At 36.8% G+C, this 16,759-nt stretch overlaps 1 protein-coding gene across 1 annotated transcript in view; it reads left to right on the top strand.

Annotated features, from left to right (window-relative positions):
* LOC114049582 (lysosomal-trafficking regulator-like) overlaps positions 1-16,759 on the top strand; it is a 247,671-nt gene that overhangs the window by 127,693 nt on the left and 103,219 nt on the right. The window contains 5 exon segments of the mRNA XM_027870836.1: positions 3,845-4,005; positions 5,808-5,998; positions 8,349-8,594; positions 10,042-10,215; positions 11,035-11,184. Of these exon segments, the coding sequence (XP_027726637.1) occupies positions 3,845-4,005; positions 5,808-5,998; positions 8,349-8,594; positions 10,042-10,215; positions 11,035-11,184 (922 nt within the window).

Here is a 16,759-nt window from a genome sequence, read left to right as displayed (position 1 = left end):
ACTCCATTTCAAAATCTCAAAGCTCTGTTTGCCTCTTTCCTCTTCTTTACTGTCCCCACGCATCTGATTCTGCCTTTACCACATCTCTCCATGCACACTGCCACCCTCCCAGTAAGGATCTCACCTGGACTTTTACAGTAATCTCTATCTAGTCACTCAGTCATCAAGCATTTATTAAATGCTTATTATATTTCAAACTCTGTGGATACAAAGAAAGGCATAAACAGTCCTTGCCCTCAAGGAGTTCACATTCTAATGGGGGATACAGCATGCAAAAAGTCATACATGTGAGATGCATACAGTATAAGTGGAAGGTAATCTCAAAAGGGAAGACATTAGCAGTGGTGGGTGGGAATTTGAAAGGCCTCCATCGTAAGGTGAGATTTGGGCCAAGACTTGAAGCCAGTAAAACTAAGAGTTGAAAGTGAGGAGGGAGGCAATGGTGGCACAGGGGACTCCAGTACAAAGGCACAGGAGATGGAGTCCTCTGTTCAAGAAACTACCAAGTAGACCAGCATTGCTAGATCAAAGTGAGTAAAGGGGAAGAAAGTGTAACAAGACTTGAAAGGGTAGAAAAGGGTGGAATTATGAAGACTTAAATTCCAGAGGAGTCTATATTTGTACTCAGAGGTAATGTTTTTACCAGCATACTCCTGAGTGGGAGTGACTTGAGGCAGGGAGACAAAAGTTAGAAGGTTATTGCAGTAGTCCAAAGGAGGTAGTTCAGACAAGAGGTGAGGAGGGCCTGAACTAAGGTTGTAACTATGTGAGTGCAGAGAGGGGGGACATAAATAAGAGATGTTAAAAAGGTTAAAAGTGACAAAATTTAGTTACAGATTGGATATTTGGGTGAATATAAGAGAAGAGTTGAGGATAATACTGAGTTTGTGAGACTCAATGCCCATGAGGATGGTAGATCCCTTGACAGTAATGGGAAAATTGGTAAGGAGGAAAGGTTTTCAATATGTTAAGTTTGAGATGTCCAATAGGCAGTTGAAGATTTAAGACTGGAGGTCAGGAGAGAAAGTCTGATTGTATAGATGTGGCAATCTTCTGCATAGAAGTGATAGTTTCTAATACAGAGGTATCAAACTCAGGGCCTGCAGGGGCAACCAGATTAAAATGAAATTTGGAACTGTTTAACAAAATAAAAATATAATACAACATAAAGTTAATTTGTGGTTTTCTGAGTCAATATGCCATCCGTAGGGATCCCTTTTCTATTTGAGTTTGACACCACTGGTTTAATACATGGGAGCTGATGAAATCACCAGGTAAGATAATATAGCTCAAAAAGAAGAGGGCCCAGGGCAGACCTTGGGAGACATTGTGGATGTGACATGGATGAAGAACCAGCCAAGGAGACTGAGGAGAGAGCCAGAAGAAAGGAGCATCACAGAAATCTAAAGAGGAGAAAGTATGAAGGAAGAGAAGTGTCCAGTGCTACAGAAAGATGGAAAAGATCAGGATTGAAGAAAGACCACTAGGTTTTATGATTAAAAAATGATTAGTAACTCTGAAGAGAGCAGTTTCAGTTGAATGACAAGGTTGAAAGCCAGATTGCCTAGGGTCTAGAAGAGAATGTGAGGAAAGGAAGTGGAGGCAATGAGTGACTTTCTCAATTTTAGTCAAGAAACATTGAGTAGATGTGCACTGTAGGCCATTTAATATGGGAATCTTCAGCTTGGGAAAAACTTAGAAATAAAGATATGTAATCATCTGTATAGAGATGATAGTCACCTTGGAGGTGAAGATAGGGAAAATAAGAGGACTAGAATAGTACATTACCATTAACATTAATTGATTGGAAAGGAGAACAGGAACCACTGGGTTAAATTGAGAAAAAGCACTTTAAAAATAGAAGAACAGAAGGAGAACTGACAGGCCAGTTTTAGTAGAGTGGTGGAAACAGAAGCAAATTACAAGGAGTTGATAAGGTAGTGAATGGTAAGGAAATGGAAGTATTGGGTATGAACTACTTTTTTAAGAAGTGTGGTGATTAAAGGGAGGAGAGATATGGGGAGCAACTGTAACTTGATTAGAGGGAAGGGAAGGTGGAAGAATCAAAAGAAGGCTTTTTCATGATTGAATAGATAAATCCTGAAACCAACTTTCATCTTCACAAATGAGAGAATTAATGAGGGCCTGAACTAATGTTGTGGCTGTGTGAATGACGATGGGGGACATAAACAAGAGATGTTAAAAAGGTAGTCTTGATAAGATTGTCAGCATCGAATATTTAGAGTGAGTGTGAATAAAGAGTCTGGGATAATGCCCAAGTTTCCATTCTTATACAAAGTTTAATCAGTGAACTGGGTTCTAGAACCTTATATTAAGTTTGATCATAGGTAAGGGAAGATACAGGCACTATAGATGGTTTTCGTTTTAATGTAAAGGCTTTATGTTCACTGTCATAGGTTACTAAACCTAAAAATGTCTGTCCACAAGTTTCTAAATGTTTGTCTTGTTTTAATTTCTACTTTTTTCTCCTTTATACATCTCTGTTTCTAAATTACTTCAAAAGAAACATTCTGCACTCCACCATGGATAGTGTACAACAGCTTCTAGAGTGTTTATCAAGCAAACTACTCCCAGCTGTTATTAACCTTAATTTTGCTGCTACTTTTATCAGCTGATGATAGTTATAGGTTAATGATCCACAAATAAGGCATTTCATAGGGTAATATAAGTAACTAACATCCTAAAGAACAATTCACATCATCAAAAATGTATTGTCCAAAACATGCAAGGTATGGTTTTATGCTCTGTGACACCAACAGAACAGACTCTGCCCCCAAGGAATTTATATTCTTCTCTAAGGATTTAACTTGTACACAGTTAAATAGATATGATAATGTGTGGGTGGTACCCTGTTAGCCAGACCTTCAAGGAAGCGAGGGATTCCATGAGACAGAAGTGAGACAGTGTTTTCTAGGCTTAGAGGCAGGATATGGAATCTCATATATGGGAAATAGCAAATAGGAGAGTTTGTTTGGATCCTAGTATGTGAGATACAATAGGTAGTCTCGATCTATATTGTTAAAGTCTTTAAACACCAAACAAAGAAGTTTATACGGCAGTAGGGAGTCACTGTAGCTTCTTGACCAGGTGATGACATGGTCAGACCTGTGTTTTAAGAAGAATTATTTTGGCATATCTGGGTTATGGCTTGTTGAAGGGAATGATTGGAGACTGGGAAACCAATTAGGTGATGAAAGCTGGAACTAAGGTGCTAGTAATGATAATGAAGAGAAAGGGACAAGTGTGAAAGATTCTGTGTCAGAATTGACAAGACTGGTGAAGGTGGTTGGGAGAGTGAAGGATTGAGGATACTTTTGAAGTTGTGAATGTGGGTGACAGGAAGAGATGCTTTTTTTTAATAGAAAAAGGGAAGTTAGGGTGAGAGGTGATTTAGGGCAAATTCATCATGATTTATAGTTTTAGATATAGTACTTGAGTTAGAAATGGAACATCTTAAAAAAAACATTGAACAAATACAGATTAGAAGTATTCACCTTATATAAATGTCAAATAGTACATTATAAGGATGAAAAAAATAAGAATTTTGTTGTTGGAGGGAGCAATTAATGAGTGAACAAGTATTTATTGATCCTGTTTTATGCGTACTTCTATACTAGGCACAATGACTTTGGGCCTAATCACATTGTGTGGTGCAGATTATTTGTGACAAAGAGGGTGATGACATTTTACATATACAAAAGTGGACAGAGTTTTAGAAAAATTTTTCAACTTAGATTTTTCACATTATTGAATATTTAATTGCCTTAATGTTTATTACTCTGTGCTAATAGGCTAATTTAGCTAACTTTAATTTTAATTTTAGGAAGCCTGATGTTGCTTTGGATTACACGCTTCCCAAGAGAACAAGTTTATCATCTGACAGTAATAAAACATTTTGCATGATTGGCCATAGCTTATCATCCCAAGAAGATTTTTTGCGATTAACTGGAAGATGGGATCTGGGAAATTTACTTCTCTTCAATGGTATGTTTTTACTCTTTGAAGAATTTCCAAGGAAGTATGGTAATTAAGATCTATTTCTCTTCTTTTTGAAAAATTGTTGTACCTTTGCTTTTATATCAGTCAAAATGCCGAGTCTTGTCATTTTTACCTTGCCATAGCATCTTTCCTATACATTACTTTCTCTCTAATCATTCAGCTGGTGTAGACCAACGCCGTTATCACTTAATGCCTGGATTATTTCAATAACTTCCTGGTTAGTCTCCCTGTTTCAAGTCTGTCTCCACTCCACTGTCAAAGTGATCTTCCTGAAGATTAGGTCTGACCATGTCACTTCCCTATTCAAAAAAGTCCAGTGACTCTGTATTACCACCAGGATCAAATATAAAATCCCCTATTTGGTTTTTAAAGGCCTTCATAAAACATGTCTTTTTCCTACCTTTCCAGTCCTTTCTTCTTACTCTTATGCCCCTCCATGTACTGTACAATCCCATGACACTGGCTTCCTTTCTATTCCTCAGACAAAATATTCCATCTCCTGACTCTGTATTTTCCCCTGACTATCCTCCATGTTTGTAATGCTCTCTTTCTTCACCTCTGCTTCCTAGCTTCTCTGGCTTCCTTAGAAACTCCAATCAAATTCTCTCTTCTGCAAGAGACTTTTCCTGGTCCCTCTCACCCAATCTTCACCTGCTGTTAGTAGCTTCTCTTTGAGATCACCTCCCTTTTTCTTTTTTTTATACTGTATATATCTTATTTGCACATTTTATTTGTATTATTTTTGCATTATATACATAAGTATATACACATATACACACACACATATATGTTTGCATTATTATTGCATCATTAGAATGTAACATCCTTCAGGGCAGGGACTGTGTTTTTAATCTTTCCTTGTATCCTATAGTACTTAGCACAGTGCCTGGCACATAATAAGCACTTAACAAAATGTTTGATGGTGATGATGAAGAAAAAACATTAATTACCAAAAAATTTAGACAAAAATAATTATTTGTGTTATCAGCTGCATATAAGTCATGTGTCTCATTACATTATTGTTCTTTGTAAAATAAATTTTTATTGCTATCTTTTGTTTTTATATCATCTGTTTCCCACTGTATATCTCTCTTAACTCCTCGCAAAGAGCCATTCCTTATAATAAACAAAATTTTTGAAAAAAGAAAGAAGAAATACAAAATAGTTCAGCAAAACCAACCAACATTTCAAAAAAAAAAAAAGCTGATGTTGTATGTAGTATTATGTGGGGGGAAATAAAGCTCTTCTCTGGGTTCAGATTTGATTGTTATAACATCGAAACATTCAGTTTAGATTTTTTTGTTGTTTTTTCCATTTGCATTGTTTTAGTCATTGTGTGTGTTATTTTTTTTTTCCTGGTTCTCCTTCACATTGTATTAGTTCATATAAATCTGTCTATGCTTCTCTGTGTCTTTATGTTCATTGCTTTTTACAGCACAATACTGTTCCATTACCTTTATGTCAGTCAGCAGGCATTTTATTAAACACTTAAATATGCCAGGCACTGTGTGAAGACCTGGGATTTCAAAGAAAGACAAAAAACATTGTCCCTGCACTCAAGGGGCTCACAATTTTATAGGGGAGACAGCATGTAAGCAGCCGTATACATACAAGATAAAGAGAGAGTAGATGGAAAGAATTAATTGTCTTATGAGACATGGCCAGAAACCTACCACGCCCCCAAAAAAATCCCCACAAAATACTGTAGCTTTCAAATCCTTGCTTTTTATGAATAGTTGTGATGGGCATATTTTGAAGAACTAATTACTTGTTTTCCTCCAATGTAGGAGCCAAGATTGGTCCACGAGAGGCCTTTTATCTTTATGCTTGTGGACCTGACTACACTTTTCTAATGCCTTGCAAATATGGCAAGTCAGTGAATGATCACTCCAAATACATTAATAAAGAAATTCTGCAGTGTGAACACATCAGAGAACTCTTTATGACCCAGAAAGATGTGGACATTGATCTCTTAATTGTAAGTTTGAAAAGTGATTGGAGAATTTCACAATACTGTGTATTTGTGTTTGTTTATTTTGTTATCGCTCAGAATTCTTTGTTTAAATAAACTTTAGAAGTCTTTCTCTTTTGTTTCCTGGATTCTCTGTTGTTTAAATATGATCTTTTTTGAGAAAAATAGTGCATTCTGATACTCAGCCCATTGCCTCCATAGAGTTTTTATTACTTAGGCTGTTGAAATTGTAGTAACATTATTGTAGCACTTTGCAGTTTTGCAAGTCATTTATGAATTTGGGGGATAAATATTTGTGAGTCATAAAATGTAGTTTATTACATTTATTTGTGAGGCATTATTATTAGGGAAAAGCATCATTGCATATTAACCTTGTCTTTTTTTTTCTTTTGTTTGTGTATCCCCTGTGCCTGGTGCAGTTCCCTGTACATAGTAGGTGCTTAATAATGTTTGTCAGATTGATTCATTCTACCACAGGCCCCCAAATTTTGCTATGAAAATAGCCCTTCCTGTGTAAATAAGTTTCTTTTTACTGTTGTGTTCTGAAATAGGTGCACATATAAACCATACTAATGAAACCTTTCTTAAAAGATTAATACTGCTGCGGTAATTAATATCTATGAAGATCTAAAGATATTAATACTTTGGTACCTTTCTTATTGATGGTTTTGATTATTTTAGTCCTTCATTTTGCTATCATTTTGATGATAATATTCTTTAAAAAATAGTTTTGCTTATTTCACATGAATCTAGGACCGTAGTTATAGCACCCCTCTTCCCCTAAGTAGAATTTCTGCAGCCAAAAATACTTATTCCAAATGAACCAAACAAAATGGAATCACCTGAGATGAGCTTTGCCAAGCTTATTTAGGCTGTTCTTCAAGTGACAGATGCCTAGATCCCCAGATCCCCAGATCCCCTGGCTTTTACTTAAAGCCTTTTGAAGTTGGCAGAACCGGCTAGAGTCTGTACTCTGCTATGATCCTGTGGACTCAGGGTGACCTTCATACCATGATGGAGTACTGAATTAGTATTTTAGTGGAGGAACACATGAAGAACAGAGAAAGGGAAGCGTGAGATAAAAGTTGAAATAGAGTTTCTAGAAACAGCAATGGGAAATTTTCAGGAACTTTTAAAAAGTGTTATTCACATATTGACTGTGCATTAATAATGCAAGGCAGCTAGGTGTTACTTTGGATACAGCATTGGAACCCAAAATCAGGAAGAACTGAGTTCAAATCCAGCCTCAGGCACTTCCTAACTGTGTGACCATGGTCAAGTCACTTAACCTTTATCTGCCTCACTTTCCTAATCTGTAAAATAATAGCAACTGCTTCCCAGGGTTGTTGTGAAGATCAAACGAGGTAATATGTGTAAATAAAATACCTGGCAAACCTTAAAGCACTTATATAAATGCTAACTACTATCATTATTATTAATGTAATTAGGTATTAATATTTCTATCTCATCTGTTTCTTTTTTGGAGAAAGAGTAATGCTTTGAATTTGTTTATATTGTATGGTGCAGAGTTTCCCAAAAGTCCCCAAAGTCTTAGTGCAGTTTATTTATTTTGATTTTATTGTCACTTCTGAATTCTCTCTCGCCTTTCCACCCTTACCCTTCCAATTGAGAAGATAAGAAGTACTATGCCCATTATACCTGTGAAATCATGCAAAACATATTTCTACATTAGCCATGTTTCAAAAGAAAAAAAAGCAAGTAAAAATAAAGTGAAAAGAAGATATGCTTAATCTGCATTTAATACAATTTAAAGTTCTAAAAGCTTGAAACTTTTTGGGACATTTTGTAGGTATTTTAAAACGACTGTCTTTTAAATGTTACATTGCGGAACTAGTGGGAAATGAAAATCTTTTAGGTAGAGTGGGTTCTGTTTTACGTTATTTAGTATATTTTTTCAATGTTTTTAATTTTAAAATGATTTTGGAACGAAAACTTTAACTTGCTATTGCATTAGGAAAAAATGAAAGCTCCATTTGGTTATAGTTAGGTTTGCTGACTTTTCACATTTCATTAAAATAAAAAGAATGAGCTACTTTGAAATAGCCTTTTATTTGGAAATTGGCTGAACATTTAAATCTAAAACAAAGGAATAGTTTTTTTTTCCCCAAATTTGTCAACATGTTCTTATAATTGTTTTGATTTCAACCAGGCTTTGGTTTTTTAGAATTTCTAGATGCAGTTGATTTTGTAATCTTTGCCTCTCATTTCCAACATTGTTGTGCCTTCAGTGAAATAATTTTCTTCAGATTGTAGAAAGAGGGTAAGGATTAATTAGAAATTTTACCATTGCTAGATGTATTTATTTGTCACTGAAGCAGAATGATTTGTTTTTCAGGAAGGTCTTGCTGTAGTTTATACAACTTGCTATCCTGCCCAGTATACGATCTATGAGCCAGTTATTAGACTTAAAGGGCAAGTAAAATCTGTGCAGTCTCAAAGACCATTCAGTTTAAAAGAGGCTCAGAGCTCCTTGTTGGATCCTCATCATCTAAAGTGTCTGCAGCCCACTGAATACAAATCTCTTCAGGGAATTCTGCATGAGATTGGTGGGACAGGTGCATTTGTCTTTCTCTTTGCTCGGGTAAGAATTAGAGATTGTATAATAACAAACTCATGTGCACACTAAACTGATCTCTCAGTTATTAAAGGTGAAATATGGTGTTGTTCTGTATGAACAAATTTATGTTAAATTTACATTTTTAATGAAAATAGTTACATAATGATAAAAATGGTCAAAACAAGTTTTGCCACAAATAAAGTACTGGCCCATTAGATCATCTTCTAGAATCAAAAAGCTATCTAAACTTTTCTGTTACTCACAAATGTCTATTAGAATATTAGCCTTAAAGACCAAGTGAAACATTGAGAATGTTCAAAATTGTGAGAAATTTTTGGCATTATAATAAAACAGCAGGCCTGTATCATTCATTTAGAATTGGTATTATTTTCTATCAGTATTACTCCATCTAAACAAGAAATGTTAATCGATTTTTCTTGATACAGTGTTTTGAATCAAGTATTCAAACCTGAAAATCTCAATGTGTTTTGACTGTGAGTGGACAGAGTTCTTTGATTTAATCATCAAAACAATACTAATTTTGCTATGTGATGCTATTTTTGTGTAAAATGGGGTTTCTTCTATAGTAGTTATAAGGACAAAAATATAAACCTCAATCAGCAGTTGAAGAAAGAATTATAGGTAGCAGTATCATCAGTGAGACCAAGCTTTGAGAAGCTTTGCCTCCAAAATGAGCCTAACTTCAAAATACTGTTACAGTTATTATTTCATTATGTTCAAATATGCAAATTTAAAGGATATTACCAATAAATAGGTACTTGGCTATATCACATTGTTCTAGTTATGTGTTTAGAACTTTTGTGTTTTTATAAAATTGTACTAATTTCTTAACTTTTTTTCAATAAAACATAAGATTAAAAGTTGATAAAAGCAGCTTAGTATTATGGGTAGATTATTGTACTTGAAGTCAGGAACACCTAGGATCAAATTCCTCTGACATTCACTAACTCCATGACTCTGGGGCAAGTCATTCTCTTATGTGCTTTAGGACTTATCTACTAAGTCGTAGGTTGTAAGGATGCGTTTAGAAATGAAGATAATATAAAAGTAAAGGCTATCACTAAAACATGAAAACAGAAGGAAATTAATTCAAGTCAAAATTAAAATTCAGGAATTCTTTGATCTTATTTTAATTTTTACTAAAAATAGAATTATCATTCTCACACTTTCAGAATACTAATTGCAAGATGCTCCTGGGATTTGTAAGATTGTCACTTTAGCACTTGAATGATGGTGTATTTATTTATTTATTTTTGGTTTTGAGGCGCTCATAGCTTCCTTTCTCAATTAAATATACAGCTACTCAGAAGAGAGAAAAAGCTGTAGGTAGAGTATAAGCATCAGAATAAGCTTTCAAATTATGTTAATGGATAGATATTACATAATGTTAGAAAATTGTCCTTGTTAAAATATACTCTTAATAAAATATTTTTACCCACTTAATTTTTAGGTTGTTGATATCAGTACCTGTGAGGAAACTCAAGCTTTAGCACTACAAGTTATACTTTCCTTAACAAAATACAACCAGCAAAGAATGCAAGAGTTAGAGAACTGTAATGGACTTTCCATGATCCATCAGGTGTTGATTAAACAAAAATGTATTGTTGGCTTTCACATTTTGAAGGTATGAGACTATAAACTGTGTTTTCATACTTTTGAGTTTAGTTAACTCCATATTTTCAAAAGCTTTTCATCAATACTCAGTTTTGTGTTCAATTATACTTATTCTTGCAGAAAAACGGGAAAATTTTTAAATTCTGTTCCTCTATTGAAAAGTAATTATCTGAACCTACTCATTTGTCATAATTATTACATGTGGATGCTTAGGTTTGAAGAACCCATAAAAAATGTTCTAGATTTTATAATGGCTGAATTTTTATGATATGTTAATACCTTTCCAGTTAGCCGCACTTTTGTATGTTCTGAAAGCACCTTCCTTTGAAAGACTGGTTTGAGAAATGGATATTTATATGTAACATATAGTTTTTATTCTCCTTATCTAATTAAATTGTTCAAAAGCTATTATTTTTGGCTGATCAGTGATTCTGTAGAATGGAATAAATTACTATTACTTCTTTGAAATTTCTTTAGAAGTGCAAATATAGAACCAACTATTTATTCATTACATTTAAGACAAGATTAATTTTGGGTTTGGAATACTTAACATTTGAAAACCTGAATATATAGCTAGAAAACATTTAAAAGCTTGGATTTTTTAAAAATTATTCACCAGATAGGTTTACAAGCATTTTGTGTAATGCTAGATTGTTACCAATATTTTGAATTTAATATTATAAGTACCACTTTTCCTACTATGAAAAAGAACCAAGCTTTTAAAAAAAGAATCAAATAAGTGAATGTTTGGAGTTAAGCCTTTAACAAAATCCTTCTGGATTGAGTTTTTAGATTAATTAATAAGTTTGTGTTTTTGCTTTTTCCATAGACTCTTCTTGAAGGTTGTTGTGGTGAAGAAGTTCTCAGCATAAATGAGAATGGGCAGTTTAAGTTAGATATAGAATCCACTGCAATAATCCAAGATGTTAAGTTATTAGAAGAACTGTTACTTGATTGGAAGATATGGTCTAAAGCAGAGGCATGTACTTTTTAATATTAATTTATCATTTTTCTAAGAAGGGGTTCAATGTGATATTTTCTCATAAAGAAAACTATGTAGCTTATTTTTACTTGTGAATCATGGGCGGCTATGATCTAGGGCAGGTCTGGAAGCTGGGAACGCACAATCACTAGATCTCTGTTCAGTTTAGAGATGGATGATGGTAGAGTTAAGGAAGAACTAATTGATCAAAAATAGGGCATGAAGTTACTAAGTTACTCAGTACTGAAGAATTACAGCTTGTGGCATCATATGAAACCAGGAGACATGGAACAATTTGTAAAGTCCATGCTACAGGGCAGAAGTTGGCGTTCAAAACTCAAACCTGGAATTACAAAGGCATGGTCAAAGTATCTAACCTGTAGTTTAAGGACTAGAGGCTTAAGGTAGGACAGTAAATGTAGGAGAAAAGTTCGAGTATCTAAGTATTGATCCATGTTAAGCCAAGTATAAGGGATCAGGTAGGGAACTGAATTCAGACTGGGCAACTAGGGTCACTCTCTCAGTACGTCGAATATGTTTAGGCAACATTTCTAGGCATCGGTGCTCAGATAGCCAGGTATTCTAAGAGCCCATAAAGTTCCAGTACTTAATCCCATCAGAATCAACTATTTTCTGAGATTACAGGATGCATAATTCAAGGGAATCTACATAATGTTAATAGCGGGAGCTTGTAATATCATTAGGAAACAAGCCAGATAAAGATATACCTGAAGTGAATAAACCAAAGTAGTAATATATGAATAACATAGTTTATTCAGCATATGTTAAGAACTTATACTGCATAACATTTTATGGCTACGGAACATTTTGTAGATGGATTGTCTTATTTGGTTCTCAGTACAACTCTGTAGTGTAAGCATTGTTATTGCCATTTTTATAGATTGGGGAGGAAAAGGGAGCTGCTCAAAGTCACAGACCTTGTAAGGAGCTGAGTCAGGGATCGAAACCAGTTCTCCTAACGTGTTTTCTGCCACATTTTGTTGCTCGTGAGGAAGGTGCTGTGCTGAAGAAAATACAAATATAACATTAAGTCCCAGCCTGTATTCTGATGGAAGAAATGAGCCATGCAAAATAGGGAACGAATATATTAGAATGGTATTTTAAAAGATACTGTGAGAGTTCATAAGGAGATTTTTTTTGGTGAGGAGGTGACAGCTTTTTTTTTTCTTTCTTTTTTTTTTTTTTTAAAGCAGAAGACGTAGTATTTGTCTTGAACATTAATGAAGGTTTAAGAATTTTAAAACACCAAGGTGGGGCACATTCCAGACACAAGGAATGATCATTTAACATATATAAGCTGCTTTATCTGTATTTTGCACATGGGAATTACTCCAAATATAGAATATATTTAGTAGCTTAATTCAAGGCTTGATCAATCAATCAGTAAACATTTATTAGGTACCTACTATAAGCCAGCTAGGTGGTGAAATGGATAGAGTGCTGTGCCTGGAGGCAGAAAGACTCATCTTCCTGACTTCAAATCTGTCTTCAGACAGATTTGAGTAGGTGTGTGACCTGGGGCAACTCACATCACCCTGTTTGCCTCAATTCCCTCATCTGTAAAATGAGCTGGAGAAGGAAATGGCAAATCACTCCAGTATCTCTGCCAAGAAAGCCCCAAATGGGGTCATGAAGAGCCAGACATGACTAAAAATGACTGAACAATAATAACTACTACTGTGTGCCAGGCACTGTGCTATGCACTGGAGTTACAAAAAGAGGCAAAAGACGTTCGCTGCCCCTCAAGGATCTTATAATATAATGGAAGAGACAATATGTAAACAATATATACAAAACAAGTTATGGACAAGGTAAATAGGAATTAATTAACATAAGAAAAGCTATAGAATTAAGAGGGGTTGGGGAAAGAAGGGATTTTACCTGGGATTTAAAAGGAAGCCAGAGAAGTCAGTCGTTGTAGCAGAGGATAAAGCATAGAGAAAATGCCATTATGAAGGGCTTTGAATGCCAAACAGAGTATTTTGTATTTGATCCTGGGGCAATAGGGAACCATTGGACTCTGTTGATTGGAGGATGCTCGAAGGAGGAAGCTGATATGATCAGAACTTCATTTTAGGAAAACCACTTTGGTGGCTGAATGGAGGGTGAATTGGAGTGGGGCAGCAGACCCACTAGCAGGCTATTGCAGTAATCAAGGTGAGGTGATGCATGCCTGCACTAAAGTGGTGGCACTGTCAGAGGAGAGAAGGGGACGTATTCTGAAGACATTGCACAGCAGGCCTTGGCAGCAGCTTGGATATGGGAGAAGGAAAGATAGTGAGAAGTCCAAGGTGTCTCATAGGTTGTGAGCCTGAGGAACTAAGAAGATGGTATTGCCCTCTGCAGTAATAGGGAAGGTAGGAGGTAGGGAAGGTCCAGGAGAAAGAGAATGAACTCAGTTTTGGACATGTTGAATTTATGATCTTTACTGGACATCCAGTTTGAGATGTCTGAAAGGCAGTTGGAAGTGCAAGCGTGGAGATCAGTTGAGAGGTTAAAGCAGGAAAATAGATCTCTGAATCATCATCATAGAGATGGTCATTAAATCCATGGGAGCTGATGAGATCACCAAATGAAATAGTATAGAGGGAGAAGAGAAGAGAACCCAGAACACCTATGGTTACAATGTCTGATCTAGAAGAGGATCCTGCAAAGGAGACAGAGAAGGGGTTGTCAGATAGGGAGAAGGAGAACTGGGAGAGAGTGGTGTCCTGAAAACCTGGGGAGAAGAGAGTATCAAGGAGGAGAAAGTGATCAGCAGTGTTAGAGGCTGAAGAGTGGTCAAGGAGAATGAAGGCAAAGAAAAGGTCATTGAATTTGGCAACTAAAGTTATTAGTAGCTTTGAAGACAGAAATTTTGGTTGAATGGTAACATTAGAAGCTGGATTGTAAGAGAGAGAAAGGGGACAGCTAGGTGGCACCGTGAATAGAGCTCTGAAGTCAGGAGGACCTGAGTTCAAATCCAGCTTCAGACACTTAACATTTACTAGCTGTGTGATCTTGGGCAACTCACTTAACCCCGATGACCTCACCAAAAGCAAAACAAAACAAAACAAAACAAAAAGAATGAAAGGAGAGAAAGTAGAGGCACCTATTGTGGATCCTTTTCAAGGAGTTTAACTTCAAGGAGCAGTTGTGATATAGGATGGCAATTGGGATAGAAAGATCAAGTGAGGATTTTTTTCAGGATGGGAGAGATATGGGATATTTGACGGCAGTAGGAAATGCTCTAATAGACAAGGAGAGATTGAAAATAAGTGAAAGAGTGGGAATGACAGAGGGGGCAATATGTTGGAGGAGATAAGATGGAATGGGATTTCTTCAACAGGTAGAGGTGTTAGCCTTAATAAGGAGTAATGCCACTTCATCATATGAGATGGGTGAAGGAGGAGAGAGTGGCAGAAGGTACCTGAGTGATAGGAGATGAGAAAGAGGGGAGAAGAGAGAGTTCATGGCAGATTACCTCAACTTTTTTTTCTGTAAAATATGAGACCAGGTTCTCAGCTGAGAGAAGAGGGGAAAGGGAAAACCATGGGATATTTGAGGAGGGGTGAAAAGGTTTGGAAGAGCCACTGTGGAGAGTAGGATAGTGAGTTGATAAGGGAGGTATAATAGGATTACTTAATGGTAGTGAGGGCCCAGTTGAGGTTGTGTTAACATAAATTTGTAGTAGGTACAGTCAGAACAGTGATGTGATTTTCTCCATATTCCTTCAGCAATATGGATGAAAGAGAAAGGCAGCTGATGTTGGGAGCAACACAAGGCTGAGGCTTGTCTAGGTATAATTGCTGATAGGATAAGAGGGTTTGGAATTCAAGAGAGGACGATAGTGAAGAATTGAGTTGGTTCACCAAGGGTTCAAGATAGGGGGAAAGAAAAGAGAATGGTTAGTGCAGGAAAGGTGACCTGGGAGAGAATTAAGGGGTCATGGTATTGGAGGTCATAGCGTACACTGAGAATAGGGTTTTGTAAGGGAAGGCAGAGGGAGAGGTGAAACTTCCCAATAGATTATGGTAGGATAGGGGGATTTTTGAGTTCTTGAACACAGAGGTGATATTTTTGTGGATGATAGGTCAAAGGTATGATCATCTTTGTATGTGGCTGAGGTGGGGTGGAAGAGTAGCTCATGGAATGTGAGTAGGTTGAGAAACTTGAGGGTTAGGGTCTTTGAGGAAGGGTCAAAATGTATTTTGAAGTCCCCTCATATAAGAGCTGGGCAGTCAGGTGGCTCAGTGGAGAGAGTGCTGGACCTGGAGTCAGGGAGACCTGAGTTCCAGTGTGGCTTCAGACACTTACTAGCAAGTCACTTAAACTCTGTTTTCTTTAATCCACTGGAGAAGGAAATGGCAAACCACTCCAGTATCTTTGCTAAGAAAACCCCATGGACAATATTGGCATCCTGTGGTCCATGGAATCACCAGGAGTTGGATATAACTGAATAATAAGTATAAGGGCAGGAGATGGGGAGGAGAGAAAAATTGTGAGCCAGGTACTGAACCCATAGAGGAAAGAATGAGAGTGACCTGGAAGTTTGTAGGCAACATCTTACCAGGATTTTGTTTGAGTAGTAGATACGAATAACATGGGTCTCAAAGAAGAGAAGTTACTGAGGGATGGAGGCAGGGAGAGAACCTGGAAGTGGCAATGAGGAATAATGGATATTCCAACTCTTGTGCCTTGACCAGTGAGCTGAGTAGAATGTATGAAGGTGCAGCCAGTACTTGAAAGGGTGACACTTTGAAGGCTGTGTCATTGTGGGAAGCCAGGTTTCAGTAATAGCTAGTAAATGGAAAGTATAGAAAAGATTTAGGACGAAGGGAAGTGGTTTTTTTTGTTTGTTTGTTTTTGTTTTTATCTATGGGACACAGTGGAAGGGATAGATGGAATTATGATGAAACTTTAGGCAGGGAGGGATGAGGGAGATGGGAATGAAAAATCGGTGGCTGGGGGTTGTGGAATGGGGTTTGGATGATGATATGCAGAAGTTCAGAGTCACTGAAATGTGAAGGGTATGAATACACAAGCGTGGTGATGTTGAAGAGGGAGCCGCTCCTCCTCCCAATGGACATTGGAGATTGGGCTGGAGATGAGTACAGTGTGAAATGGGAAGCACATGGTCAGATGGGAGGCCCTGCTTCACAAGTTCCCTTCCCTCCAAAGGCTGGAGATCAGGCTGGAGATGGAATGTGAACCTGTACAACAGGAGAAAGAAAGCCCATTCCCCAAGAGCTTCTCTCTTCCACTTCCCTCAGAGGGTGGGTGCAGTAGGAGATGGAAGGTCTGAAGTCACACTCTGCTTCATTTTCATGTTTTTTTGTTTCATTTCATTTGAGACTGGTTCTTCCTATCTCACCTGTACTTGAAGTATAGTGGATGCTTGTAGAAGAGATCCTATCACTGATTGGCAAAGGAGCCTGTGCTGTTTCTCACCTGTGCTAGTTTACCCTCCTTAAGCAGAATGTTCCTCTCCCTACCTTTTCCTCCTGCTCATATTGGTGTTGGACTGAGTGAAGCCACCTGATTGGTTTAGTACACTGTATCTCAGAACTTA

Source organism: Vombatus ursinus, unplaced genomic scaffold (genome assembly GCF_900497805.2).
Source record: "Vombatus ursinus unplaced genomic scaffold, bare-nosed wombat genome assembly UNPS02014798.1, whole genome shotgun sequence".
Lineage (NCBI taxonomy): Eukaryota > Metazoa > Chordata > Mammalia > Diprotodontia > Vombatidae > Vombatus > Vombatus ursinus.
The sequence above is the reverse complement of the archived record's forward strand: the minus strand, read 5'-3'. Positions and strand labels throughout refer to the sequence as shown.